Raw genomic sequence first — 27,719 nt, 5'->3', positions numbered from 1 at the left:
TTAGGCTTTAAGTAGCCCCTTTCTGTTATAATTTGTGCCTCTCTTTCTGTCCTACATGTTCTATCCTGTGGCCAGAGATTAGAGAAAGATAAACAGTAATCTCCTGGGTTGGGAGGGGGGTGGAGGTGGAAAGGAAGTAAAGAATTCTACCTCTCATCACTGTCCTCCTAAAAGTTTCAATTTACCAAAAAATTAAAATTCATGAAATAAAACTTATTTTCCCCTTCCACCAAAAATTTACAAGCACCCAAATACACAAATACACAGCACAAGCCCTTAAAATAAGAATGGTTTGTCCTTTAGGATCCGATTTATGTCTCATGGAAGGAAACTTAAGGATTTAATGAAATCTTTATCACATACTCAATATTCTCTTCCATGGCAATGCTGTGTGCAAGGCTTAATCACTATACCAATGCTGGCAGCTAAAGACTTCACCCTTTTGTTAACACACCCTGGAGATTTTAAAAACACTTTATTTAATAAAAGTTAAACATACAAAACTGAAATGAACACACATCCTAAAAATCAACTTCCGTTAATGGGAAGAGCCTTTTCTATGTACTTGGCTTAAACTCAATTCAGGATAACTGTGATGTTCATTTGCACCAACAAATGCTTACAACTTGATCTAGTTAACAAAAAGTACAAACTCAGCTAAATGAACATAATACACAGGGAAATTATGGTCAGATTAATGCACAAGAAATACAGGAAATTTTAAATGGCGAAACATTCAGTACTCTTGTTCATTAATTTAGCCTTGAGGTTTTTTTTGTTTTTGTTTTTTACAAAAATAGTATCTACACTGTACACAGGGCTATACATCAGCTTTTTTTTTTCCCATATAAACATTACACATCCAAAAAATGGTACCACTACCGTAGTGAAAAATCAGGATAGAAGCAAACATATAAAACAAAACACCTTAGAAAAGGTAGCTCACACTAAACATGGTTTCTTACCATGTTTAAAACTAAAACTTAATGAACAAAAATAAGAGCTGGATCAATTTTAGAGATGGCCTAATAGTCTTAGGAAACAAGTAACTGAAGGAAAAACCTCAAAACAAATTCTGCCATTTACAAATTAACCTATATTTAGGCGTAAGTGGATAATAGCTAGGTTTTAAAGTTGAAGATAAGTTAAAAAAAATGAAAAGATCTCTTTAGCAGGTTGGTGTTTTGCTTTGATGTTCCAATGAATTGCTAGAATGTGTGTCAAGTTCAAAGAATTTGAAAATTCCAAGTTATGACTTACAAAAAGTATATACCGCCGTTTAAGTAGGGGCCTCATATCAGGAAGATCAATAAGTCATCTAAGTGCTGTATTTAAGCAGCGTCTATTTAGAAAAGTTGCTTTATTCAACAAACTTTGAGGGAACTGTGGTAGTAGTAATGAAAAAAGTTAAATGAATAGCAGTTATCAAATGCAATTTCTTCAAGTTTCATTCTACTGAAGTCAAACAATGACGACAACGGTATCTTCCTCACTCTTCTAACAAATAATTTACCTTTAGAAAAATATAAGGATAAAAAGGTAAATGTAAAGCCCTGCAGAGATGAGATCCAACAGTTTTTCTGATTATTGAGGCATCAAATGCCTGACATTGTATTTAGCAGTATCTTGATATTGTGTCATAGGTTTATCAGCAATTCCACAAGTTCCTACTCCAACTTTGCCAGTTACACTCTCAGGTGAAGCAAAAATACTCCTCTTTACCTAGGGGGAAAAAAAACCATTCCTGATTAGTTTTGCAAAAATTAAAAAATCCAAATCTTAGTAAGGTTAAAATATATTCTGGTTTCAATATTTTAAGAGAAAAGCACACTTTTTTCCATTGGTTTTGTTGTTTAGTGTCAAAAATGGGTACTGAAATGGTACCAATATCGGAAGCTATTTACTCTTAAGTTGTGGAAAATACCACTACACATTGTTAGCACCCATAACACTTGCTTTCGGATGTCTTAAAATTTTAGTTTGCAGTCTCAAATCCTAATTTCAGCTATGAGCTTCCATGTTAGCATGACTAGAACCCTGGCTGTGCTGAAGTTTACTGTAACTGTTATAATGTCTGAATTGTGAAGTCCCTTGGTCTTTGTTAGTCACAAAATAAACATCTTCATGAAAAGGACACACTACTTTCCAGAAGCCATGCCCACCAGTGGAGGGGGCTATCTTGATAACAATGAAAGTAAGATATGGGTGAAAGCCAGGGTATCCTTATTCTGAGCTTCCTATATGAATGTTATCGTTATTTTCTACCCAACACACACTTAGGAAAGTTTATCAAGGGAACCTGAATGTTCTTTTAAATAAAATCCACCAGTGATGATTAGCATAAAGGCATCTTAACAAAGTAGGTAGAGTTCAGCACACTGTCTCTAAGTGTTATATAAGGTAGCAAATATTTCTGAAGTTTATAGAAGAAAAAGAGCCCACACCTGATACAAACTCTCTCATTCATAATGCTTTAATTGCAGAGACAATGGCTAATAGAGATATTTTTTCAGTAAGTCAAATTGAGGATTGACAAGGAATCCAAATTCAAGATCTGGTTAATCGTGTACTTTTAAAAATCTACATACCTCCTTATTCATTTTAAAGTTATTTTAATGACCACTGCACTTTTTAAATTTACAAAATGTGATGAAAAGATTTACCAACCTGGCCTTTTTTGTTTTTAGAATAGGCTCTGTTGTTGAATTGTTGCCATTTCACCTTCTGGTCCTCTCTTTCCTGCTCAAGTTCTTTTATTCTCTGTGCTTTTTTCAAAGCTTTCTTCTTTTTATATTCACGCTGCTGGGCAATCATTTCTTTTCTGTACAGAAAAAACAGCTAAATATCAACTCCTAAGATTTAAAAGATGACTTCCTTGTAGACATTAGCCATAAGAGAGGAAAAAAAAGAAATCCAATAAATTTAAACACTCTTCTTTCCATGAGTAAAAACACTATCCATGAGTAAAAACACTAACTTTTTAAAATCAAATGCCAATCACCCAGCACTACTAAGAAATAAATATAAATCAAATATTTCAACTATGACTATTTATTTGACTTTTACATAGCTCTTGCCAGTTGTGTTTTAGGAATAAGTTGAGTTTCAACACTTATGGCTGTCTTAACCTTTATCAATTTCCTAACAGACATTATGAACAAGTGTAACATGCAACATTTGGAAAAGTGTATAAAGATTCAATGCAGACAAAACTATTTCACCTAGATTGAAAGAATGTAGCAGCACAAAGGGAAATCATACCTGACAATTTCTAAACAAAACAGACAAAAACACCTGGAGGTTTTCAAAAAATTCTGAATAGAATTCTAAATAGGATCAGAGCCTGAAACTCTCAACAATTTCTGCTCAGTTAACACTGACTTCTCTCCAAAACACAGATGAAGAAAGAGATCTTTAAGGCAGTCAATTAAATCCAGACTCCCCTGTATCATACAATCACCACCATGAAAGTATGGCTTTTTACACAGAAGTCAAAGACTAAAAATAAAGACTATACAAAGTTTTACAATCTAATTTTCCTACTGGGAGGCTTGTATGTTACTTTAACAAATGATATCATTTTTCTAAATTTGAATACATTTATGGAGCAACTTAAGTTTTGAATACACTTGACAAATCTAAAAGACAGCACACTGTGGCAAATATGCAAAAGTTAACCTATAGAATTTTGTCTTAAATACCTTTCAAAACTGTGCACTTCATCCCTGCTGCTACTCCCTGGGTTCAAGCCACCATCTCGTACATAGATCTCTGCCTTCCCCCTACTGCCACAATCATTCTAAAGCTCAAATCTGGATATCATATTCTCTCTACTTAAAATGTTATCAGTAGTTTACAAGTTCTTTATGATCTGGCCTACCTCTCTAACCTCTTGTCAAACTACCTACCCTCTAGCCCCAAGTATTTACCACAGAAATTTCTTTTTTACCTCTGTGCACCCCCACCACTTTTTTAAAAGTAAACACCTACTGAGCTCTTATTACATGTCAAGAACTGTTAAAGCTTTATTAATGCTATCATTTTAATCCTCACAACTCAATAATGTACATAACTGTTGTCCCCATTTTATAGATGAGGAAACAGATGTTAAACACCTTGCCCAAGGTCATAATGCTTGCTAATAACAGACAGGATTCAAGCCCAGAAATATATAATCAATATGTCATACTGCTTTCTAGTTTTTTATCTGACTCCTATTATTTTCAAATCTCAGTTTGAATATCAATTTCTCAAAGAAAGCTACTTTGGTTACTAAAGTAGACAGTTTCAGTACTTCTTTGTTCCTTTAAAGCACCTGTTACGTCCCCTTCATAACTTCTACACTTTATCATTAAAACATTTCTTTAATTATGTCTTTTCTTCTCTAGACATAAACTCATTCGAGACAAGACCTGAGTTGGTCTTCTTTACCATGGTACAGCCCCACCACGATGTTCTTAGTACAGAGTATCCTGTTAATATTTATTGAATGTCTAAGTGAGAAGCAGTGTTTACCCTATATCACTAATCTTCAAATCAATGGTAAACAGTATTCTAACTTTCTCACCCCCAATATACCCTGCATAGATTCTCTCTACGGACTACCCCAAATGGGGTACCTAAAATGCTAAAGTCAAAGTCACTTACTTTGACATGGGTTTGTTGCCACTGTCCTCCTTTGCCTTCCTTCCTTCTTCTACAGGCTTGAGGTTCAACAGTGGAGTCACTTCAGCATTGCCATAACCAGCAAAGGTGATTGCAGCGGTGCCATTTTCTTCATCTATCTCCTCAATCTCCGCTTCATAACACCTGTAAAGATATCATGGCTGTAAGCAGGTGAGTAGAGGTTTAGTACTCAGCCTACAAGATTTATACTGCACTGATTTAATTATTACATGTGTCTAAAATGAAACTTCTATAATCAAATGACCCTTTGGGCAAAGAAAATACAAAAGAGTGGTTGGAATTAGCCATCTCTTATCAAAAAAGGAAGTCCCAAAATATTGCCAGGAAAGTCTCTTACATATATATCCACTCAATGTACTTCAGTTAATCTCTTTAAAAAAAGATATTTTTTATAGAAATGATTTCACTATAGGTGCTTCATAGATATCTGAAATAATCAACCATTTACTCAATTTTCAATTTGAGGGGAAAAGAATTTAGATTATTTTAGAAAATACCCATTCATTTTCCTCTGCTTTCAATTTTCTTACCTCTAGGATCCAAGCCATTCTTCTCTCCCAAACTTAATCTAAAGCTAAAACTAAACTGTATTATTAATGACAACCACCCAAGGATCAAATTGGCTCTATCAACCATATTGCCTACATGGAAAGATTAAAATAAGGTAGTTCAAACTGAATAAAAACATCTTACCATTGTATTTTATTATTTCATGTTATAGTTAGAGGTTTTTTTCTACACTTACTGTCCATCTTCACTCCAGATTGCCATACACTTGTCTCCTACTTTCCATGAATGAGTGGGCTGAGTAGAAGCAAAACTATCTGAACTTGCAAGCGTTTCAGAAGGTTGAGTTGACAGAAGGTCTTTGGTTAGTTCTATAACTTCCTAAAAAATGAAAAACAAAAACCATAACATTATTTTTGTAATTCACATTGTCAACTACTTTCAATTTTTGATGACAACAGCTCTCACACTGTATAGCACTTATTAAGTATTCTACATACGTTTATTTGCAGTTCTTAACCCTTTTAAGAGAGTACTGTTATTTTCCCCCATGTAGAAACTGAGATATAATGTTTTATACTAGTTAGTGGAGGAGCTGCGATTTAAGACCATATAGTTGTCTTTCAACTTAATTAACCACAAATACTAATGGAAATAGACTTGAGCTTATAGCATGCATTATTTCTAAGTACTTTTTTAGCTGAATAGCTCTCTCTAAAAATGAGAAATAAAGTATGAGACTGAATTAAATTCAAGATCCCTTTTACTCTTATCATTGTTATGTATATTTCATGCAACTGTACTGTTTTATTGGTTATTACTTGACAGTAATAACTGCCTAGCCACCCCCACCCCACAAATCCCCAAAACACTCAAAACAACCTTATTAGTAATAAAAATGTTCCTACTTACACATACTTCTACTAAAAATACTGTAGTGCACATAAAAGAAAGCAGCAATCTTCCTATTCATTTATTATAAAACTCACCCCATCTGGGTAAGCAAATTACCAGGTTAAATTCAAAATATTCCATACTTTAATGTTAAGTACATTAGTACAGCTTCATTTAAAAGGAAAAAGATAAAAGTAACACAGGCAGGCAATGCCGCTCTGTGTGGCAATATTTTTTCTAATTCATGCTTACATTCACTGGCTTCATTCAAAGGTGTTTGGTAGGGATGGTTAAAAAAAACTTGAGAAATAGTACAAATTGATAGATTATACTATCTATCTGCTATATTATTACTCCAATAAAGATCCATACTATGCATCATCTTATCCGATATATTTTAAGATCCTGCATACTTGTTCCTCCATTGCTGCATTTAAAACAACATATTGTGTGTCTGGGGAGAAAAATTAGCAAAGTTAATCTATGTACTACGCTTCTTCTGGCTCCCACTGAAGTTTCATAATAGTAGTCTGGTTCAGTAGCCAAGAAAGTTAAATATTACCTCTCTCTTGATGATTCTAAATCTTCCTGGCTATTTCTGAAAAACTAATATTTGGGCCTCCAAAAAAAAAAAAAAAAACCAAAAAGGAATATTAAGCCCTTGGAGAAAGGTCAGTTTTGTGAATAAAGAAAACCAGAAGACTCAGATTTCAGTTAAAAATTCAGGAGTAACACCTCCAAGTTTTATCAGTTACCAAGTCATTTTTAAATTAGTCCTTTGCAAATAAAGCAAAGAATTTCCAAGTAAACAGATCATAAGGTATACAAAAAAGGAGAGTAAATTATCCAGCCTTGTTTTTAGTTAACCACTTTTAGGGCTAGGAATGTAATCCAACTTATGTCCAACTCAAGAGCCTATACAATTCCTATCATTAAATACTGCCATATCCTCCTAGGGATCATTTAAGTATTAAAAGCACAAACATGAATTCTGCATTTGCAGGTCTCAGATTTAGAACTTTTTCTTTTAGGACAGAACATTTTCACCACTAATTTTCATAAGGAGATACATTTTCAAAAAAGGGTCCTAAAAAGCCCCGAGCTGAAATGCCCCCCTTTTAAAAAATTCTGAGCATTTACCCCTAGTGTCCTTTAACTTTGCCATGGTTTTACATACCCCTCCCAACAAACTATGAAGAACCGTCCAAATTTTTTTTCTTCACATGTGCATATGAACCAAAGTATTAGAAACACTATTTTATGTATGAGGGGGTTCTTAAAGGTACATACCATTAATTACTTTTCCTCCCCCAAGTCTGAGTTCTGAAACTGCTCCTTCACTGACAGATGGGCAGCAGTTACAGTAATCGGCAATTCCAGGAAGCATCAGGTGTTGTGATCTACATATCAGCAGGTCAAAGGGGGTGCACTCAAGCACTCTGCTTACTGAAGGAAGGCGTTTCGGGGATGCAGAGAGCCACTGTAATATATGAGACAAGTGACTTGACCCCTGCCTCCTTTAGAACCAGCTTATTCAGCAAAACAGCCTAATAAATTGACTATTTTTGTGATTCATAGACTGCCTGGGGAGCTAGTCAGCTAGCTAGCCTGGTTTTTTACTATACCCACTTTTAAAAGAAAGGCAGTTAGAACTTCAATAGATTAATTTGCTGCTTGCCCACTAACTTTATTCTATTAGCACCACACTCTAGCCAACTGAGTTGACCAGTTGCTAGTGAGTAACTAACTTTATTTTATATGATGGACAGTACATAAAAGAGATTAACATGGAAGCCTTACTAGCAAAATGGAAGTCATTGAAAAAACACAGAAAGAGTATTTTGTCATATATCAAAGAGCAAAAAATCAATAACCAGGATAAGGATATAATTCCTTAAGAGAAACACAAGAAATTAGAAACCATATGATGGTCCAAAAATATGAAAATGAAGCAGCCACAAATTCAACAGTCTGAACAAACGTCTCACCAAATACAACAGGCAGAATTAAATACCAATGGCACAAGATGCATCCCAGAAAGCAGAGAAGAAAAAAAGAGGGGGGAAAAAAAACCATAGCAAAATAGAAGCTATAACTGTAGTCTCAATGGAAACCACAATTACTAGGTGGAAGCATTTATCCAAATACTTGGAATTTTATCTAATTTGAAAAGATGTTTTCCACCTTTGAGTAGTTTTCAGTTCAAAACAGACTTATATCTAGTAACCAAAATGAAACTTTTTTTCTCATGATAGAAGAGGGAAAGAAACTGTGACCAAGACTGGCCAGGAAAAGCATTCTGTATAATTTTTATCTGAGGTATTAGAACCTAAGATTCTAAATCTGTGCCATCCAATATGGTAGTCACATATGCCTATTTAATTAAATAAAATTAAAAATTCAGCTCCTCAGGCACCCTAGCTGTATTTCAAATAATTATTCAATAGCCATATGTGGCTACTGGCTATGGTATTGAACAGCAGATATAGAACATTTCCATCATCATAGAAAGTTCTATCAGAAAGTGCTGCTCTAAACGGCAAAAGAAAAGAGGGTATTTTATAGATAAATGACTCTCAGGTCATTATTAACTAAACCCTAGATACACCTATTAGGTGCTTACTACAATGTCTACCACAATGATTTCTTTTTTTTTTTTTTTGTCTTTTGTCTTTTTTCCGTGTCCGGCAACGGATCACAACCCTCAGTGTTGCCCCCGTACCGGACCGGGGACCGGCAACGGGATCGCAAGCCTCGGTGTTGCTCCCGCGCCTCGCTCAGCCAGTGAGCGGGAGCCGGTCTGTATGTGGGATCCGAACCCTCGGACGGGAGCGCCGCCGCGCTCCCCAAGCGGCGCACTATCCAAGGCGCCACCGGGCCGGCCCCCCAATGATTTCTTTTTTTTTTTTTTTGTCTTTTGTCTTTTTTCCGTGTCCGGCAACGGATCACAACCCTCAGTGTTGCCCCCGTACCGGACCGGGGACCGGCAACGGGATCGCAAGCCTCGGTGTTGCTCCCGCGCCTCGCTCAGCCAGTGAGCGGGAGCCGGTCTGTATGTGGGATCCGAACCCTCGGACGGGAGCGCCGCCGCGCTCCCCAAGCGGCGCACTATCCAGTGCGCCACCGGGCCGGCCCCACAATGATTTCTTATAATACTTTCCACTACAGATCATGTCATAGTAAGGAAGTTCTGCCCAGATGCTAATGACAATTTATTCCAGAAATATTAAAAGGACCTGATAATAATACTGTTTCAAACTCCACTCTCAACTTCCTCTCCACCAATTCCATAGATACCCCTCCTCCCACTGTCCAGGAAGCAATATACACAACACTGGTACACAATGTTTTCTTTTCCTCAAAGAAAAAAAGGACTGCTTTTAAGCTGGTATGGGTAGGTGGGGCATCTCTTTGTAATAAGCAGAAAGTTGGTGTTTTACAGAATATACAAGAGGCCAGTTTGTCTCTGTCACCCCATCTTCAATGTATACTCACAAGATGCAAGCAAATCACATGAACAGACAGGTAGCAAACCAGTGGCTTATTTTTATTGAAGGGCCTGGGAGTGGGAATAATTGCTCCCAAAACATCTTTTTCTTATTTACTGTCACCCTGAAATCCATAGACCTACCTTCCAAATACTGAAGAGGGATCCTGTTCATATTGAAATTATCCCTGATATTTTCTGTTTTTGAAAATAATGTATTGCAACTTTATCCTAAATCTAGAATTTGAAAATATTCAATTCATTTTAATTATGCCCAGATAAGCTCTTAAGAGAATCCCAAATCTGAACCCCCATTTCAGGTAAGTTTCATTTGTTTGCAGTTCTAATATCACTAAAATATTAACAGTTTTAATGGGCAACAGGATAAGGGGACAGAAAGGTTTTATTTTGATAAGGTACAAATTCGAGTTTTGTACTCAATCAGTAAAGAAAGATCATCTAATCAAAACACTCTTAAAACTTTTTAAAAATCACGTTCAGAATTTTAAGGACGTTCTTAAGACTAAAAGATCATATATATTTACAAATTATATACAGCCTTTTCTTAATCAACCCAGTGTCCTAAGAAACAACAGATATTTACTATCATGGCTATATGTTTGTCTTGAAACCCCAATGTAGGTTTAAAAAGAAAGGTTTCATACATACTGAACTCTCCCATGTTAAATTAAGATCTCCTTTTCATCACATCAATTCAACTTCAACAAGTGTCAACAACTACACTGTATGACCTAGCTTTAAGTTCAAACAAATGTAACATTTATTCAGAAAACTTTATCTCTAGTGTTTTCAATACAAGGTGTAACCTCTTGTGGCATTAAAAGTAATCTTAATCAAGTTATATTTTTCTCTTTTAATCTTTTGAATTATATTTACTTTTTGAATTATATTACCTTTTGAATTATATTTACTTTGCCAGGTCTTGAAAATAAAATCATTTTCCATTGTAAGGTTATTTGTACCTATGCTCTTGAAAGTTTGACAAAGACTTCCAAAATCAACTCTTATTTTTAAATATTATATGACACACAAAATTTACATAACAAAGAACAATATTTCACTCACTTTGATGTATACAAACCAAGGAAACAACTCTATTTCTACAAGCCACAGTGCCTAGGCACATATACACAAGTGCACACACCTTGGGGGAGGGGGCGGGGAAGAAACCCCTCCAAAGACTGTTTTGGATACCTATGAATTCTATGCAATAAATCATTTGTAAAACACAGAAATAACTCTTTTCAAGTCATGTTAACTAGAATTGTTTGCCTATACTTACTTGTAAATCTTTCTTCAGTTTTAGCAAATCTTCATTTTCTCCATTTCCAGATAATGCAGCTTCAACTTGCTGGAGTTGAGCTTTATAGCTTGCCAGCTGCTTTGCTAGATCCTCTGACATCTGGGGAAAATAAAAAGGGTAAGACCATGAAAATTAACCTCCCCCCCCCCCCGCCAAAATCCAACCATAAAAAATAATTTCCCTGTCTGCCTGAATTAACCAGTTTTGCTCTCACATCCTTACTAACATTGCAGCTTAATTTGTCACCATTACCTTTACTCTTAGTTTGGACCTAAGCTAAACCACTAACTTCAAGGAAATAGATTCTGAAAATTATAAACATGTCAGATAAATTCCATGTAAAAAGAAAAAAGGCAGAAAAAGCAAGAAATAAGAGGGAAAGGGGAGTTTCTTTCTTTAAACTCCTATTACAGGGAAGGCATTTTGTTCGGCCCAATAATCAAGGTTTGTATATCTTTTTAAAAGGCACTAGTCTGTTGAAACTTCAGGAAAAAATATTTATTTTTAAGCAGTAAAGAATGCTTACAAAGCCAAATAAAAAACGGTTTTTAATTAGCTACACCTCTATTTGAACTAATTAGAGTGCATATATAAGTTCTCCAGAGAACAAAAATCTTTCACCAAGTAAATTAGTTGGAGATGCATTTTCTTCAGTAGAAGAAACTGCACACTTTTCCATTTAGACATGCAAAGGAACGTGCCTTTTGCCAAATCCAGCTCATTCGTTTTTCTGAAAATAAGAAATGAGTTAACATTTTCTTAGTAGTTTATAAGCAAACATACAGGGTTTTCAAGAACCCTTCTTCTTAAAATTCCTATTCAATGAAAGCCTGGAATCTGGAAAGACTCCAAAGGGTTAAAGCAAGCCAGGCTTCTCCCCTCCCCGTCACCCAGCACCTCAAAGCCCGCCACAACTTGCTTATTTCAGACCTCGAAATTCAAACATCGGCTTCCAGGGAAACCGCCGGAGCCCCACATCCTCAAACAGGCTCTTCACAGACCCGCCGCGGGTGTCCCGCCCCCTCCCCACGGGTTCCCCTGCTGGCCTTGTTGACCGCCACGGCACCGAGGCCACACCGCCGTCCCAGGCCGCTCCCGGCTCGGCTCTGGCTGGGAGGGGCGGCCGTGGCTCCTAACACTACTGCCGGCGCCCAGGCCTCTCCGACGAGGCTGGATCCTCGGCCTCAGGCCTCCGCTTCAACTCCGGAGACGCCGAGGCCGGCGAGGCCTTACTCTCCGCAGGATTTGTTACCTTGTGTGGGGCTGGGGGCAGGGCGGCGGGAAGGGGTCGGGGCAAATGAGCCCAGTGGTGGCGGCAGCGGCGGCAGCAGCAGTTAAAAAAAAAAAAAATCTACGCGACGACAACAAGGCGACTCGGTCTGAAAAGCAAGAACTCGGTCCGCTGTGAAGGAGGGAGGAAAGCCGGCGCTGGAAGGAGGAAAAGACAGAGGAGGGAGACGTCTCGCGAGATGTACAAACCCTCGCGAGATGTCGCTCGACTCACGTGATCTCTCGCGCCCTCTAGGCGGACCGCTTTACTCTCCAAGTGAACATGGATTAGGCGGGGGTCTAGAAGGCAGGAAGTGGCGTAGTTGGGCTGCGCCCGGCGCGGAATGTACGGTTTTTTTTAGACCTCAGTTCCGGCTCGGCGCACGGAGCAGTTGGGTATTTCATTTTGGGGCGGTTGCTGTCGGCTCCTTCCTGAGATTCCTAGGGAATAGTTGTGTGTGCTTTCTTAGGAGAGAGGAACGAGATTTAAGGCAACCTTTATACTAGTGATTGGCTCTCAAAGTGTGGCCCCCGACCCCGCAGCATCACCTGGGAATTTACAGGAAATACACACTGTGAAGCCCTACCGCAGAACCAGGAACTCTGGGGTGGGCTCACAATCTCCTTTAACAAGCCCTCCAGGTGATACCGATGTCTGCTTAAGTTTGAGAACCGCTGCTTTAATATGAAAGTCTTATAGCATCAGAAAGCTCATTAAATTATGGCACAACATATTGGAGAGGTTGATTTATTTAAAATCTATTTTGTTAAAACCCATTTGGTTTTGATTAATTAGGTTAGTCTCGCCTGATAGGAAACAGTCTCCCAAGTTATAGTCTTGAGTGATAAGCAGAGTGGTATGAATACTTTATGTTCAAAAAGAAATATGCATTGTATGTGTGCTTACAATATGTACGAGTCCTGGACGGATACACAAACCTGTCTAGAGGTTTGAAGTGGAAACCTAATGTTTTCATTAATTATCCTTTTTACTTCTTTCTTTTTTTCTCTCCATATGTACATAATTGTATTAAAAAATAAAAAAATAAAAACCCCAAAAGCCATTAAAGGCGTGAGAATCAAAGAGGATATATGGATGCCAAGAAGGAACTTTCCCTCGAGGGAGGGAGTTGGGGTCTGTTGCTGGACCCATAAGAAGGACCTCCTCTCTGATGGGCTTTTTTTGAACTGTGGCAACATCTTGCTATAGTTTTTTCTTGCTTTCTTTGAAGGATCCTTCTCTTGTCTTCTCTACATACACGCACATAGCCCTCATAGTGAGTCACATCACCTGTCGAGATGGAAAGTAGGTCAGGTGTGTTTGTTTGAGATGGCAGTCAACTTGCAAGAATTGCAAATGCTGCAGAGGGCAGTAGTGTGCAGCTAGAATTAAGAGGGAAGACAAACCAGAAAGGACGTACTTTTCCTTAAACAGAGATTTGTTTAAAATAAAATGTAGTTTTTGACAAGTGCTCTTTTTCTATTGTGTACTTTAAGAACTGATGCCGGGAGGATCTTCCTTGAATATAAAGTAAACTTTACAGTTGTATAAAATCTCTTAAATGAGAACTCTGTCTGAACCCCCTAGATTAGAAAATAGGGAAATAGTTATTGCAAGTTCCAGTATAGATTTCTATACCATCTTGATAGTTTTGTTTTCAGGATTGTTATTAATCTCTTCTTTTATGCAACATAGATTTATAAAGAAACGCTATCTTGAACTTTAATTCTCACGGAGATAACAGTAGTATGTGCCAGACACAATTCTAAGTACTTTGCATATACTCATTTAATTTCCATAATGATTCTATGTGGTGTTAAAGACAAAACTGAAGCAAGTATAAGCTTTGACAAAGAGTGACACTTTGTCAAAGAAGAAAAATAGGCTTTCTGACTTACCACCTTCTTTGACAAGACACAAAATCTATCTTCAGTGTCTGATTTTTCTTAAAGCATTCACATTCAAACTTAAACATATTTATTTCTCTTTTTGAAGAGTAGTATCAAAAACCTCTAGTTCTTTAAAGCTGGTATTTATTTTATTGAGACAATAAGTAAATAAAATTTAAGGACTCCAAATTGTCATTAGAATATACAGCTATTTCCTTTTACTACTAAAAAAAGAAAGAATGACTGAAAAAAGTTAAGGAACAGCTGCTGCCTTTTTTGGGGGGGTAATCAGTCAGTTCATTTTTTTAAAAAAATTTTCTTTATCAATATGCAATGTAGTTGATTTTCGTGTCCATTTGCCAATTCCTCCTTTCCACTCTTCCCCGCCCATCAACATCGTATCTGTTCACTTGTCTTAACAAGTTCAAGGAATTGTGATTGCTGAGTCTTCTTCCCCGCCCCCCATTTATTGGTTTGCATATCTGTTATTTATTTTTAGCTCTCACAGATAAGTGAGAACATGAGGTATTTCTCTTTCTGTGTCTGGCTTATTTCACTTAATATCATTTTCTCTAAGTCCATCCATGTTGCTGCAAATGGTAGTATTTTTTCTTTTCTTTTTTAAAAAAATTTTTTATTGAATCTAAATTGATTATACATATTTGGGGGGTTCAACATTGAGATATGTTGATCAAATCAATATTGTAGCATATATATTGTTACAAATCATAATTATTCTTTATTCCCCTTTTCCAATCTCTCACTATCCCCCTCTCTCTCCTTCCTTCCCCTCTAATTACCCTAGATTTCTTCTCTCCTTCTGAAAGAATAATAGTTACTCTGTTGATTTGATGCCTAGATGATCTGTCCAATGCTGAGAGGTATAATCAGGTCCCCCAGTATTATCATAGAGCAGATGCTTCTTCTGTCCCTCTGCAATGGGCTTTGTGGAGAGAAACATCCTCTTCTTTTCTTTATCTCTTCTGGTGACTCTCCTTGTGTCAATGCACTCCAGAGGCTGGCAGACCATCTGCATGGTGGTTGTAATATCTAGCCGCTTTCACGGCAGCCATGGTTATTGTGGTGGCTGTGGTGGGCCACACACATGGAGGTGATGTTTTTGGCATGCTCCTTGACACTGGCAGTGTGCCTGGTTGTGGGGAGTGTCTGGTCCCAAGCTCCATGCCTTGGGTCCCCGAGTGGGCCCCGAGGTGCTGGTGCATTGTGCCAGGTTGTGGAAGGGGGGTCCAGTGCCCGACTCCATACCTCAGGTCCCTGGGTGAGCCCCAAGGTGCAGGTATGGTGTGCCTGGTTGTGGAAGGTGGGTTGTGTCCCCAGGTCCATGCCTGTGTGGGGCCCGAAGTGCTGGTGTGTTGTGCCTGGTTGTGAGGGGGGGCCTGGTCCCCTTTTCCATGCCTCAGATACCCAGGTGGACCTCCAGGCACTGGCACAGGGGTCCGGTCCACTTCTCCATGACTATGTTCCCTGGGTGGGCCCTGAGGCACTAGCGTGGTGCGCCTGGTTGTGGGGGAGGGGTCCAGTCCTCTACTCCATGCCTCAGGTCCCTGGGTGGGCCCTGAGGTGCTGGCGGTATGCCTGGATGTAGGAGTGGGGTCCAGTCCCAGGCTCCATGCTTCATGTCCCCTGGTGGGCCCCAAGGTGCTGGTGGTGTGCCTGGGCTGGAACTAATTTTTTGTCCTTTGCTTACTTCTTAAACAGGGGAACTTCCTGTGGGAACCAGAACTTGAGCTGTGTGGTTGAACTAAATTGCTCCTTTGCTGCTGTTTCCCTAGGGAAGGCTTTTTGTGAAGCTCAGGGTTTAATGGTAGACCTTATAGGTACTTCTGGCTCTCCAGAGACCTGATGCACCTGGGTTGTGTAGAAACTCTGATCTGGGCCTGAGTTTTTTCATCAAACTGCACCCCATGCTATTCTGCATTCCCAACCATTCTCCTCTGAGTGGTCCTGCACTGATTGGGGGGCAGATAGACTCTCCTTGCTATGTCCCAGTATTCTCCAGGTGGGCCCGTCTCTCCCACTGCCTGTGCTCCAAACACTTCCCATGGGATGGTCCCTTGTGATGACTCACTGGCCTCTGCATGGCTCCCCTTTTACAGCTGTTCTGGCTCCTCGCTCCTGCGTGGGTCTACAGGAACCCTATGAGTGGTCCTGCTGTCCTGGGGGCCACCAAGGCTCTCTTCTCACCTGCTGCTTCCAAGTAAGTTAATCTGAAGGGCATGGCTGCAGCTTCTGCCAGCTCCTGCTCCATGCACTCAGCAGCTGGAGCCTTAAAGCGGCTGTGGCCTGAAATGCTCAGAGCAGTTTTTTCTTTCTCTCATCGTGGTTTCTCCCCCCTTCATGAACTCCATAGGTCTCTCCTCCTCTTCCCCTGAGCTCCAGTGGCCCCAGCTTGGCTGATGTTACATTTTTATAATTGTAAATTGGTTGGTTAGTGGGAGAGAGTGACGCTGAGGACCATCTATTCCATCTTGACTGGAACTCCAGCTGCTACCTTTTGAAATGTGCCAACCAACTGCAGAGTGCAAGAGTATGCAACAAACTAATACATGTTGGTCAAATGGGAGACTATATTCTTTAGCTTAGTTTTTATTTTATCCTTTCCTGAATAAAAGTAGCCCCAGATTTGCCATTTTTTACTGTCTTGACAAATGCCTAAGGTGGTGAATTAGAGAAGTGTATGTAGTCATAATAACTGTCTATGTTCTTTGCTTTCTTTAGTCATAGTAGGTGTTTTGTGTTACACTTCCCTCTGAATAATGGAGACGAAAAAAAGGAAAGAATTACTCAAAGCACCATGAATGAAGCCTAGAGGGACTGCAGCCCATCAGGGGCAGCAGCCCTGATTCAAAATTAGCTTTTCTTTTTAATGTCAAGACAAAGAAGTTTCACAAGAAAAATCGGTTGATTCAGTCATCAAAGAAGGACATAAAAACAAAGGCAGTGTTACAGAAGTTAATTATGGCTAAATATAGGTTAAACAACAGAAACTAGTAACATCAATAAAATTAACAATGTGACATTCCAGAATGCAATTTGTGAAAAGATAAATCGATGCACCAACAAACAGCTTGCCTTTAGCAAACATTTTCTTTTTCACACATTTTCCTACAGCAATTTCCTCAGCATATTTAAACAACAATCAAGCTGCTTCCTCAACATATCTTAACAACAATCAAGCAGCTTCAATAGTCAATAGTCCTTAATAGTCCTTTGAGTGGTCAAACCAGTGACCTAAAATAATCGAAGTACACAATCCCATCCCTAAACAGTGATTAGAATTGATTAGATGAGCTTTTGCCAAGCTGTCTGTGGACCGTGGTCCTCTACTTGAGGGCTTTGGCCCTATGCATGCTTTTACCTAAAAATCCTATTCTAAGATCAAAGGAGAATCAAGATTTCTAGCCCCTCAACAGTTTTGAATATTTGCATAAAGATTTGCTGCAGAGCAAGTTGCTTGCTTTTTTGTGCTTATTGAGTGTTTGGGGGTACAACGCATTGAACACTTACATGTCCTGGGATGATGCTTAGGTGGCATCATCCATTTAAGGTTGATGGAAAAACAACCTTAAATGGATGTTGTCAATGCAGGTGCTCAGGTGTTTGTCAGTCATAGCCATCCTGAACTGTTCACTTAAATCTGTATTGCCTTGCTAGTCCATGCATTTTCAGCTGTTGTGTATTTTACATATCCCACTAAAAGAACAGTAAACTGTACCACGAGAGAACAGAGTACATGCCACTAAAAACAGAAAATAAGGATTCCTTCCTAAGGCTTTACAAGGATCAGAAATGGCAGTCATTCAAAGTTCTTTAGACTTATTCAGAAGTTTATTTAGACCTATAAAATGGTACCGTAACCATACATTCTTAGTGGTGTATGTTCTGGAGGCCAAAAAACCCAAAACAAACAAAACCCTCAAACTTCACAGATTTATTGTTAGTAGTACTATTGGTAATGTAGTTTTGAAACTCATGTCTACTGTAGATGAAAATGAATAATAAATATATTTATGTTAGAAACTCTAAAAGAAATGCAAATGTAAAATAAAGGAAGTTATGGGGAGAAAATCATCTGATGTTAAATTTGAATAAGAATTTTTCGCGTATATTTCTTAGAAGTAATGTCACCCCACTAGAGGGTACCCATATCTTGATATCTAAATACCTTTCCCCACTAAAAGGAAATGGTGTTTCATAAAGAAATGGTGTTTCTTAGAGAAATGACTAATTTCTGTCCTCAGGCCCATAAAATACAGAAGTTCAAAGTTGAGCCTGAAACACCTTGCTAGAAAGCAAGGAAGTACACCAAAACCGTTAGGCTCAAGTCAAACACCCACAGAACCCAGCTTGAGGAGACTCCATTGGCCAAATGTGAATCAGTTTGGCCACTAAAAAGTATAACTGTGATAGATTATCAAAGCATTGAATACATTTTTTAAATTCTTAAGTCCAGGGTGATACTCAAAAGGTGGGGGAAGAGTTTTTCTTTATAGAAGAATGCCAGCCAATAAATGTAGATTGAATGACAGAATTTGAAAAATCACCATTTGCAATTCCCAATGATTCAGGCAAGGATCATCAATAGAAGCTAAAACCGATCTGGGGAAAAAAGGTAGAGAGAAGGAGCATGTTTGTATAGTGTCAAAGTATCATACATACATACCAAGTATCATGCACTACAGATTACTTAATATTTACAAAGGGGGAAATATGCCTTACTATAAAGAACCATTTTAGAAGGGTTTGGGGAGGTAGGGTGTGTGTGTGTGTATGTTTATGTTTGGGAAGGGCAGGGAAGAGCAGCAGACAGTTGAGAACTCTAGGAGTTAGCAGTAGCTTAACAAGTTCAGAAGTAAAATGGGAGCTTACGAAAGCTTACGTGGTTGTCAGAAACAAAAGACAGTAGAAAGCCGGATGGGTGAAGGTGTAGCAGGAAAGATGTGGGTAGTGGAGGCAGAAGCAGTCTGCAGGAGCGCTTTGAAAGCCCAGAAGGAAAGCACGATTAACATGTGAAAGAATTACTTTGACTTCCCCACATGCAGGAGACAGTCCAGTGGGCCTTCCCCCCTGATGTGGTGATAGCAGCTTTTTTCATTCTTTGGCTCTGTTTGGCTTTCTCATATAATAGCTCCAGCAGCCGTCTTAAGATGGCCTTTTAAACTCGGAGTTAATTGCATTCATCTGCATCACAGCCACTGAAAGTTCCCATCCCCATATTCATGTCGCCTATAGCTTATTTATCTTAGAAAAAGGATGAAATATTCCACATTACTTTTATTGTACAGTGAATAGTAGAAGAAACTTTTTTTGAAGGCTACTTAAAACAAACAGCCATAGGTAGCATAGGATATATTTTCCCAAATATCCCTATCAAGGGTAGCAGGGGATAAATGTTCCCAAATATACCCTCTCAAGACTAGTAGCCCTTTGTTTGATATCTTTGTCACATTTAGCAATTTTATTGATATAAATTTTATTTAATAAAATATAAATTTTATTGATATATCTCAGATGAAAAACAAAAAACTACACAATGGAGGCCTAGATGCTCAAAGATTCCAGTAGGTGGCAGTCAGGATACAGGCATATTTTGATGTACTCTATATAGAAATATATATATATATATATTATATATATATACACACACACATACATATATATGTACTATATATATATATACATTTCCCCCCCAGTGATAGAACATTAGTGAAGGAACATTGCCAAGCAGCTTCAGGAGAATGAATTGGGAAAAACAACCAAAAAACTATGGCTTACAGTATGCAAATAATACAGAACTGCAAGTCATCTGTACCCAACTCCTGTTTTGGTTCTAATATATATGTTTTTATTTGTCCTTGCTATTGTTCTTCAATCAATTTCATTTTATTCTATATGCACAGCTCTTTAGACCACTTATGTGCTATTTACAACATCTCTGTGCTATTAGTTTTAGAATCTAAGCAGAAAGTTGGTTCATTTTGTTCAAGACCCAGTACAATTAATAGGTACTTTTGTAGTGACATCCTCATCCTCTGTAATTACTGCTCGTGAAAAGCTCTTTGTGGTCCTGATAGGTTTTGTAGTTTGTGTTTCCTGGGAAAAAGACTCTGAGATTTCTGTGCAAGAGGTTTATTGAGGAGTGCCCTTGGGAACATCACCTGTGTGGAATGATGGGCAGGACTGGGAAGAGGAAAAAGGTCAGCTGCTATGCAGTTGCAATAGGGAGCCTAGTCAATCCTATAGGAGCCCTTCAGAGATGCCCCCTGCCCCTTAAGTTAAGTGGGCCAGGGCTTTATATTCATTTACCCACCCCAATTAGTCAGTAGATGCTGGCTGCCCCTGTGAAGGGAGCTAAGAGCAATTCAGCTGAGAGCTGTCTGCCAACAGCTCTCCCAACTGCTGGGAGAATGAGCTCCTTGCTTCCCTCTTCTGGCCCCTTAGCATTTTTACATATATTAAGATCACCCTGGACTAATGGTGTTTAGAACTGGGCTTCTCTAGGCATCATATCCAAGGGGCAAGTCATCACGTCTGTACTTTGCATCTTCAACACCTGGCAGGGTGTGCCTGTCAGTAGTAGATCCTCGATAACATAACTGTTTAGTTGGACTCAATTCAGTTTTCTTGAGAGCACAGAGGAGGCAAATCAGTGAACAGTATATTTGACTTTGGTGAATATTCTAAAATTTTCTTGTAATTGGTGTTATAATATTTCTCTAACACTTGGGTGCATTATACCAATTTCTTCATAAGTTTATTACTATGGTAAGATACAAGGAGTTAATATTTTAGGCATTTTCACAATGGAGAGAACTTTTGATTCATCCTAATTACAGTGTGTCTCTTACCAGCAGTTGAAAGTGATTTTTAGACTCGTGTTTACTGGTAAGGGTAGACAGAAAAAATGAGGACTGTAATAGCAGCTTGATTATGAGCAATTTAATCAACATATCTCTGGTTTATTTTTCCAGTGTTACTGATTAGCTGCCCAAGTTTGATGCTTTCTCCACAGGCAAAATGAAGTAGAGTCAATTAACCTGACAGTAGAATTAAACTCATGTAACTGAGAAAAGAAAGTGGCTGTGATGTATAGATATATGTAGTCATTGATCTTGTGATTTATAAAGTATTGAACATGGAGCCCATGTTAATTTACTCTCTTTTGCTGTAACTTGTAAAGTGACCTGGGTTAAGTTACTTTACTTCTTTGTATCCCATCTGGAAAAAAAAAATGAGGTTAACATATTTCCCTGTATTTTCATGAGACAAATTAATGTGAACATAATAGCTACTTTTAACAGTTTGTGAGCTCAGATTAAATTGTCATGGGCTTTTTTGGGATTGTCATTGATGTTCTGTATTTGTTTCTGTTTTTCTTTTGCATCACTCTCAGATCTCTATTTTATGATCAAAAGAAGACATGTCAACATTCTTTTTTTTTTTTTTCTTTTTTTCTTTTTTCGTGACCGGCAACGGATCGCAACCCTCAGTGTCACGCCCACACCGGACCAGGACCAGCAACGGGATCGCAACCCTCGGTGTTGCTCCCGCACCTCGCTCAGCCAGTGAGCGGGAACCGGTCTGTATGTGGGATCCGAACCCTTGGCGGGAGCGCCGCCGCGCTTCCCAAGCGGCGCACTGTAGCAGTGCGCCACCGGGCCGGCCCCCAAGACATGTCAACATTCTTGACTAGCAGGTGAAACAGCACGCTGGATGAGAATCTGTAGTTCGAGTGTGAATTCTGCCTCTCACCAGCTGTGAGACCTTCAGCAGAGAGACCTTACCTTTAGTGGGCCTCCACTTCCTTATTTATGTTTCCTTTCAGCCCTAAGACTTAAGTTTATAGGAAATCAAGAAAATTGACATACAAGGAGTCTTCAAAAAGTTCATGGGAAAATGTGTGTTACGAAAAAACTGCATGGATTATGAAATTTTTCTGCACCAAAATAACCTTGTACTAGCTTGTTATAAAATGTCTGAAGAGGATGTAGATTGAGGCACTAAGGAGGATAAGACATCAATTTGAAAAGAGCCCCAATCAGACCAATATGAATTTTGTTAAAATTGAAGCAAAAACAAACATCAAACTTATGGTGAAGCCTGGGTGGAAGAAGGGTGAAATCACTGATGCTTTATGAAAAATTAATGGGAATAATGCTCCAAAGAAATCAGCAGTGGATAACACATTTTAAGAAGGGGCAAGACGATGTTGAAGATGAAGCCCTCAGGGGCAGAACATCCACATCAATTTGCAAAGAAAAATTAATCTTATTCATGCCCTAATTGAAGAGAATGGATGGTTAACAGTAGAAACAATAGCCAAGAGCATCGACATCTCAATTGGTTCAGCTTACACAATTCTACTGAAAAATTAAAGTTGAGCAAACTTTCCACTCAGTAGATGCCATAACTGTTGTGCCTAGATCAGCTTCAGACAAGAGCAGAGCTTTCAATGGAAATTTTAAACAAGTGGGACCAAGACCCTGAAGCGTTTCTTTGAAGAATTGTAATAGGAGTTGAAACATGGCTTTACCAGTATGATCCCAAAGACAAAACACGATCAAAGCCATGGCTACCAAGAGGTGGACGTGGTCCAGTCAAAGCAAAAGTGGACCATTCAAGAGCAAAGGTCATGGTAATGGTTTTTGGGGATGCTCAAGGCATTTTACTTGTTGATTTCCTGGAGGGCAAATGAATGGCAACATCTGCTTATTAGGAGACTGTTTTGAGAAAGTTAGCCAAAGCTTTAGCAGAAAAACACCCAGGAAATCTTCACCAGAGTGTCCTCCACCATGACAATGCAACTGCTCATTCCTCTTATCAAACAAGGGAAATTTTGTGAGAGATTTGATGGAAAACCATTTGGTATTCACACTATAGTTCCAGTTTGACTCTTTCTGACTTCTTTTTATTTTTTAGTCTTAAAAAATCTTTAAAGGGCACTCATTTTTTTCAGTTAATGTAAAAAAGACTGCACTGACATGGCTAAATTCCCATGACCCTCAGTTCTCTAGGGATGGACTAAATGGCTGGTACCATTGTTTACAAAAATATCTTGAACTTAATGGAGCTTATGTTAAAAAATAAAGTTTATATTTTAAAATTTTTATGGTTTTTTTTTTCCTTTTTTTGTCTTTTTTCGTAACCGGCAACGGATCGCAACCCTCAGTGTCGCGCCCGTACCGGACCAGGACCGGCAACGGGATCGCAACCCTCGTTGTTGCGCCCACACCTCGCTCAGCCAGTGAGTGGCTGGTCTGTATGTGGGATCCGAACCCTCGGTGGGAGCGCCACCGTGCTCCCAAGTGGCGCACTGTAGCAGTGCGCCACCGGGCTGGCCCCCATTAAATTTTTATGTTTTAATTCCACTTTCCACAAACTTTTTGAAGTCCCTCATACAGCCCTCCCTGATGGATCCAGTCCATAAAAGTTACTCAATCCTCCACCCATCTCTTCTTTCTCCAAGTTTCTAATGCAGCATACCATTGCTATACAGTCTAACCCTTATAAGTCCTCTGATGTTAAGTTCTAGTAATGCAAGTTTCCATGTATGAAATCCTATCTCATCCCCTCCTCACCCACCCGAGCCAACTTCCAGGTCTAAGCATTTGGTGCAGATTCAGTTAATGCAAGTTGACTGAAGGAGGAAGCTTAGGAACTCTATAGCTATCTCTTATGAGGTGTCCTCCCCTTTTACTTTACAGAGAAAAGGAGGTCACTTGGCAAGACTTTCTTTAGATACCTCTCTCCACCAGCACACCCCCCCTAATTATTCATATTGATTCATCCTTGAAAAATTTGAAAAAATATGCCTATATGAAAATTTAAACCATGTATACAACTAAAGACATTATTAAGAAGTTAAGCTCAAAATAAGCCACAGACCATGAGAAGATATTCACAATAAGGAATTAGTAACCAGTCTCTGGCAAACTTGCCAACATCCATGCCCACCTCTCTCCCTCCCCTGAATTTGGAATTCAGAGACCTGCCTGACACAGTAAGCCTACCTGTCCCAGTGAAGAGGATTCGGGAAGTACACCGGCCACCCCTGGGTACATGCAGCACCATGCATCTCTGACCCACACCTGCCTTTCATACACAACTCAGCAAGCCTGCCCAGTGGACAGGGTATGGGGAGTGAGCTGGCACCTCCCAGATACATGCAGTCCCACATCTCTGGTAAACCTATCTAGATCAACATACTCTAGTGGAGAAGCTCCAGAGAGCCCACCTACCTCACCCAGGGACTCAGAGAAGTGCTCCAGCACTTCTCCCAAGGGTGTGTGACCTGCTCAGTATTCTAGCAACTCCACCCATGTTAGCAGAGGAACAGCCCATTGCCACAACACCCATTCCTGAAATCAAATCCCCAAAGGTGACCCCAGCAACTCCATCCAGGGTCATTCACCTCATCTTAGGAAGCACTGAGCACACCACCATACCTCCAAGGTATCCAAAGCCCCGCTCACAGCCACAACAACCCTCCCCAGTGCCAACCACCCAAATAAAAAACAATGAGGGTCCCACTGTCCAGGCCACAAAGGCATCACAGACAACTCCAAGTTCAAATACAGTCAAAGAAGTCACATAAAGAGCACACTACCACACTTCCCCAGCACCAAACCTAAAACACCCAACCCGACTGTCAATATAGAACACTTCTACAGGTAAGTGTCTCTCCATTCAAAAACTACTCCAAAAATTAAAAGAAGCAAGAACATCACCAGATGCCCAGATATCAATGGAGAGATATGAGAAGCATGAAATAATAGGGAAACATGACACCCCTGAAAGAAGACAATAATTCTCCAACACCAGACCCCTCAAAACAGGAAACCAATGAAAAGCCTGAAAAGGAATTCCAAATGGTAATCTTAAGGAAACTCAACATAATGCAAGAAAAAAATAGAAAACACAATGAAGTCAGAAAAATAATCCAGGACATGAATGAGAAATTCATCTAAGAGATAAGCGATACAAATCATAAAAAAGAACCAAGCAGAAATCCTGGTACTGAAGAATTAATTCAATGAAGTGAAAAATATAACTGAGAGCTTAAGCAACAGGCTAGAACAAGTGGAAGAAAGAATTTCTGATCTTGAAGACAGGCTTTTTTAATTAACCCAGTTGGACCAAAAAAAAAATAAGAGAGCCTATGAGATCTATGACAACCTAAAGCACACAAACATCCATATTATGGATGGAGCAGAAGGAGAAGAGAAAGAAAAACGCATTAAAACCCTATTTAATAAAATAAAAGCTGAAAACTTCCTAAGTATTGGAAGAGATATAGTCTCCCAAATAGAAGAAGCTCAAAGATCCCCAAACAGATTCAACCCCCAAAGTCCTCCACAAGACACATTATAGTCAAACTGTCAAAAGTCAAAGACAAAGAAAAAATTCTAAAAACAGCAAGAGAAAAGCATAATGTCATCTATAAGGGAATCCCCATCAGACTAACAGGAGACTTCTCCACAGAAACCTTACAGGCCAGGAGAGAGTGAGATGATATATTCAAAGTGCTAAAAGAAAAATACTGCCAGCCATGAACACTATTCCAAGCAAAGCTATTCTTCAGAAATGAAGGAGAAATAGTGCCTTTCCCAGACAAACAAAAACTGTGGGAGTTCATCATCACAAGACTGGTCCTACAAGAAATCCTTAAGGGAGTCCTACACCTAGAATCAAAAGAGCAATAACTATCATCATGAATATATGAGAAAGAATAAAAGCCACTAGTAGAACAGACACACAAATGAGAAAGAGAAACTGTATCTTACCACTATAAAAAAAAAAGAGCAATAAAAGGGGGGGAAAGGAACAAAAGTAATGTAAAACCACCATTTAAAAAATCAATAAATGGCAGGAATAAGCCAATGCCTTTCAATAACAACCCTGAATGTAAATGGATTAAACCCCCCAGTTAAAAGATACAGACTGGCTGAATGGATTAAAAAACTAGACCGAACTATATGCTGCCTGCCAGAAACTCACTTCACCAGAAAAGACACACATATACTAATAGTAAAGAGATATAAAAAGATATTCCATGAAAACTGGAACCAAAAAAGAGCAAGAGTTACTATACTTATATTGAATAAAATAGACTTTAAACTGAGAACTGTAAAGAGACAAAGAAGGACATTATATAATGATAAAGGGATCAATGCAGCAAGAAGATATAACAATCATAAATATACATGTACCTGACATTGGACCACCCAGATATGTAAAGCAAATGTTACTGGATCTAAAAGGAGAGATAGGCCTTCCTAACACAATAATAGTTGGGGACTTCAACACTCCTCTGTCACCACTGGACACATCATATAGACAAAAATCATCAGAGCAATATTGGATTTAAACTGCACTTTAGACCAAAAGGGTTTGACAGACATTTACAGAACATTTCAATCAACAACTACAGAATATACATTCTTCTCATCAGCACATGGATCAGTCTCCAGAATAGAACACAGTTTAGGTCACAAATCAAGTCTCAACAAATTTAAAAATATTTAAATTATATCAAGTATTTTTTCAGACCAAAATGGAATAAAACTAGAAATCAATAACAAGTGAAACTTCGGAAACTGTACAAATGCATGGAAATTAAACAACACCTGAATTACCAATGTGTCAAAGAAGAAATAAAGCAGGAAATCAAAAAATTCCTTGAAACAAATGGAAATACAATCACAACATACAAAAACCTATGGGATGCTGCTAAAACAATACTAAGAAGGAAGATTATTGCAATAGTGCTTACCTACCTCAAAAAAGTTGAAAGATTCCAAATAAACAACCTAACATTACACCTCAAAGAACTAGAAAAGAAAGAACAACCCAACTGTAAAATTAGTAGATGGAAAGAAATAATAAAGATCAGAGCAGAACTAAATAAAATAGAAACCAAAAAAAATAAAAAATACAAAAGATTGATGAAGCAAAAAGTTGATTTTTGAGAAGATAAATAAAATTGACAAATGATTGCTAGACTACCCAAGAGGAGAGAAGATCCAAATATCAAAAATCAGAAATGAACAAGGAAACACTACTTCTGATTCCACAGAAATACATAGAATTATAAAGATTGTTATGAACAACTATATGCCAACAAACTTGAAAATCTAGAGGAAAAGGTAAATTTCTGGACACTTACAACCTAGCAAGTCTGAACAAGGAAGAAATAGAAAACCTGAACAGATTGATAATGAACAATGGGATTGAATCAGTAATCAACAGTTTCCCAGCAAAGAAAAGCTCAAGACTGGATGGCTTTACTGCTGGATTCCACCAAACTTTTAAAGAAGATTTAATACCAATTGTTCTCAAACTATACAATAACATTAAAGCAGACAGTATTCTCTCAAACTCATGCTATGAGGCCAGCATCAACCTAATACCAAAACCAGACAAAGACACGACAACAACGAAAAAGAAAACTACAAGCTAATATCCTTGATGACCTTAGGTGCAAAAATTCTCCAAAAAGTAATAGCAAACAGAATCCAACAGCACATTAAAAATATTATACACTGTGATCATGTGGGATTCATCCCAGGGATGCAAGGATGGTTCAACATATGCAAATCAATAAGTGTGATACTACACATCAACAAAATGAAAGATAAAATT

General features: G+C 38.6%; 1 protein-coding gene across 2 annotated transcripts; it reads right to left on the bottom strand.

The window, feature by feature from the left end:
• Positions 1 to 456: 456 nt before the first annotated feature.
• Positions 457 to 12,347, bottom strand: SMNDC1 (survival motor neuron domain containing 1). 2 transcript variants are annotated; one of them, XM_008569937.1, is made up of 6 exons: positions 12,151 to 12,347; positions 10,878 to 10,997; positions 5,432 to 5,574; positions 4,648 to 4,809; positions 2,668 to 2,821; positions 457 to 1,722 (listed from the first exon to the last, which is right to left on the bottom strand). In XM_008569937.1, exons 2-6 carry the CDS (start codon positions 10,995 to 10,997, stop codon positions 1,585 to 1,587), a joined length of 717 nt encoding a protein of 238 aa, XP_008568159.1. In that variant the 5' UTR covers positions 12,151 to 12,347; the 3' UTR covers positions 457 to 1,584. The 2 variants fall into 2 exon arrangements, with proteins under 2 accessions (XP_008568159.1, XP_008568160.1); XM_008569938.1 differs by lacking the exon at positions 12,151 to 12,347 and adding an exon at positions 7,378 to 7,567 and having other exon boundaries at positions 10,878 to 10,958.
• Between the last annotated feature and the right edge of the window lie 15,372 nt (positions 12,348 to 27,719).

This window comes from Galeopterus variegatus, unplaced genomic scaffold (assembly GCF_000696425.1).
Source record: "Galeopterus variegatus unplaced genomic scaffold, G_variegatus-3.0.2 Scaffold546, whole genome shotgun sequence".
NCBI classification, from domain to species: domain Eukaryota; kingdom Metazoa; phylum Chordata; class Mammalia; order Dermoptera; family Cynocephalidae; genus Galeopterus; species Galeopterus variegatus.
Note: the sequence above shows the minus strand (reverse complement) of the source record. Positions and strands in the feature narration are given on the sequence as shown.

Bases quoted from the DNA above. Each gene is read 5' to 3' on its own strand.
- SMNDC1 (XM_008569937.1), bottom strand. From the start codon at position 10,997: ATGTCAGAGGATCTAGCAAAGCAGCTGGCAAGCTATAAAGCTCAACTC. The intron at 4,810-5,431 runs GTAAGTGTAGAA...ATATCTTTACAG, and splicing joins ATCTGGAGTGAAGATGGACA to GTGTTATGAAGCGGAGATTG. The intron at 2,822-4,647 runs GTAAGTGACTTT...TTTTCTGTACAG, and splicing joins GGCAACAAACCCATGTCAAA to AAAAGAAATGATTGCCCAGC.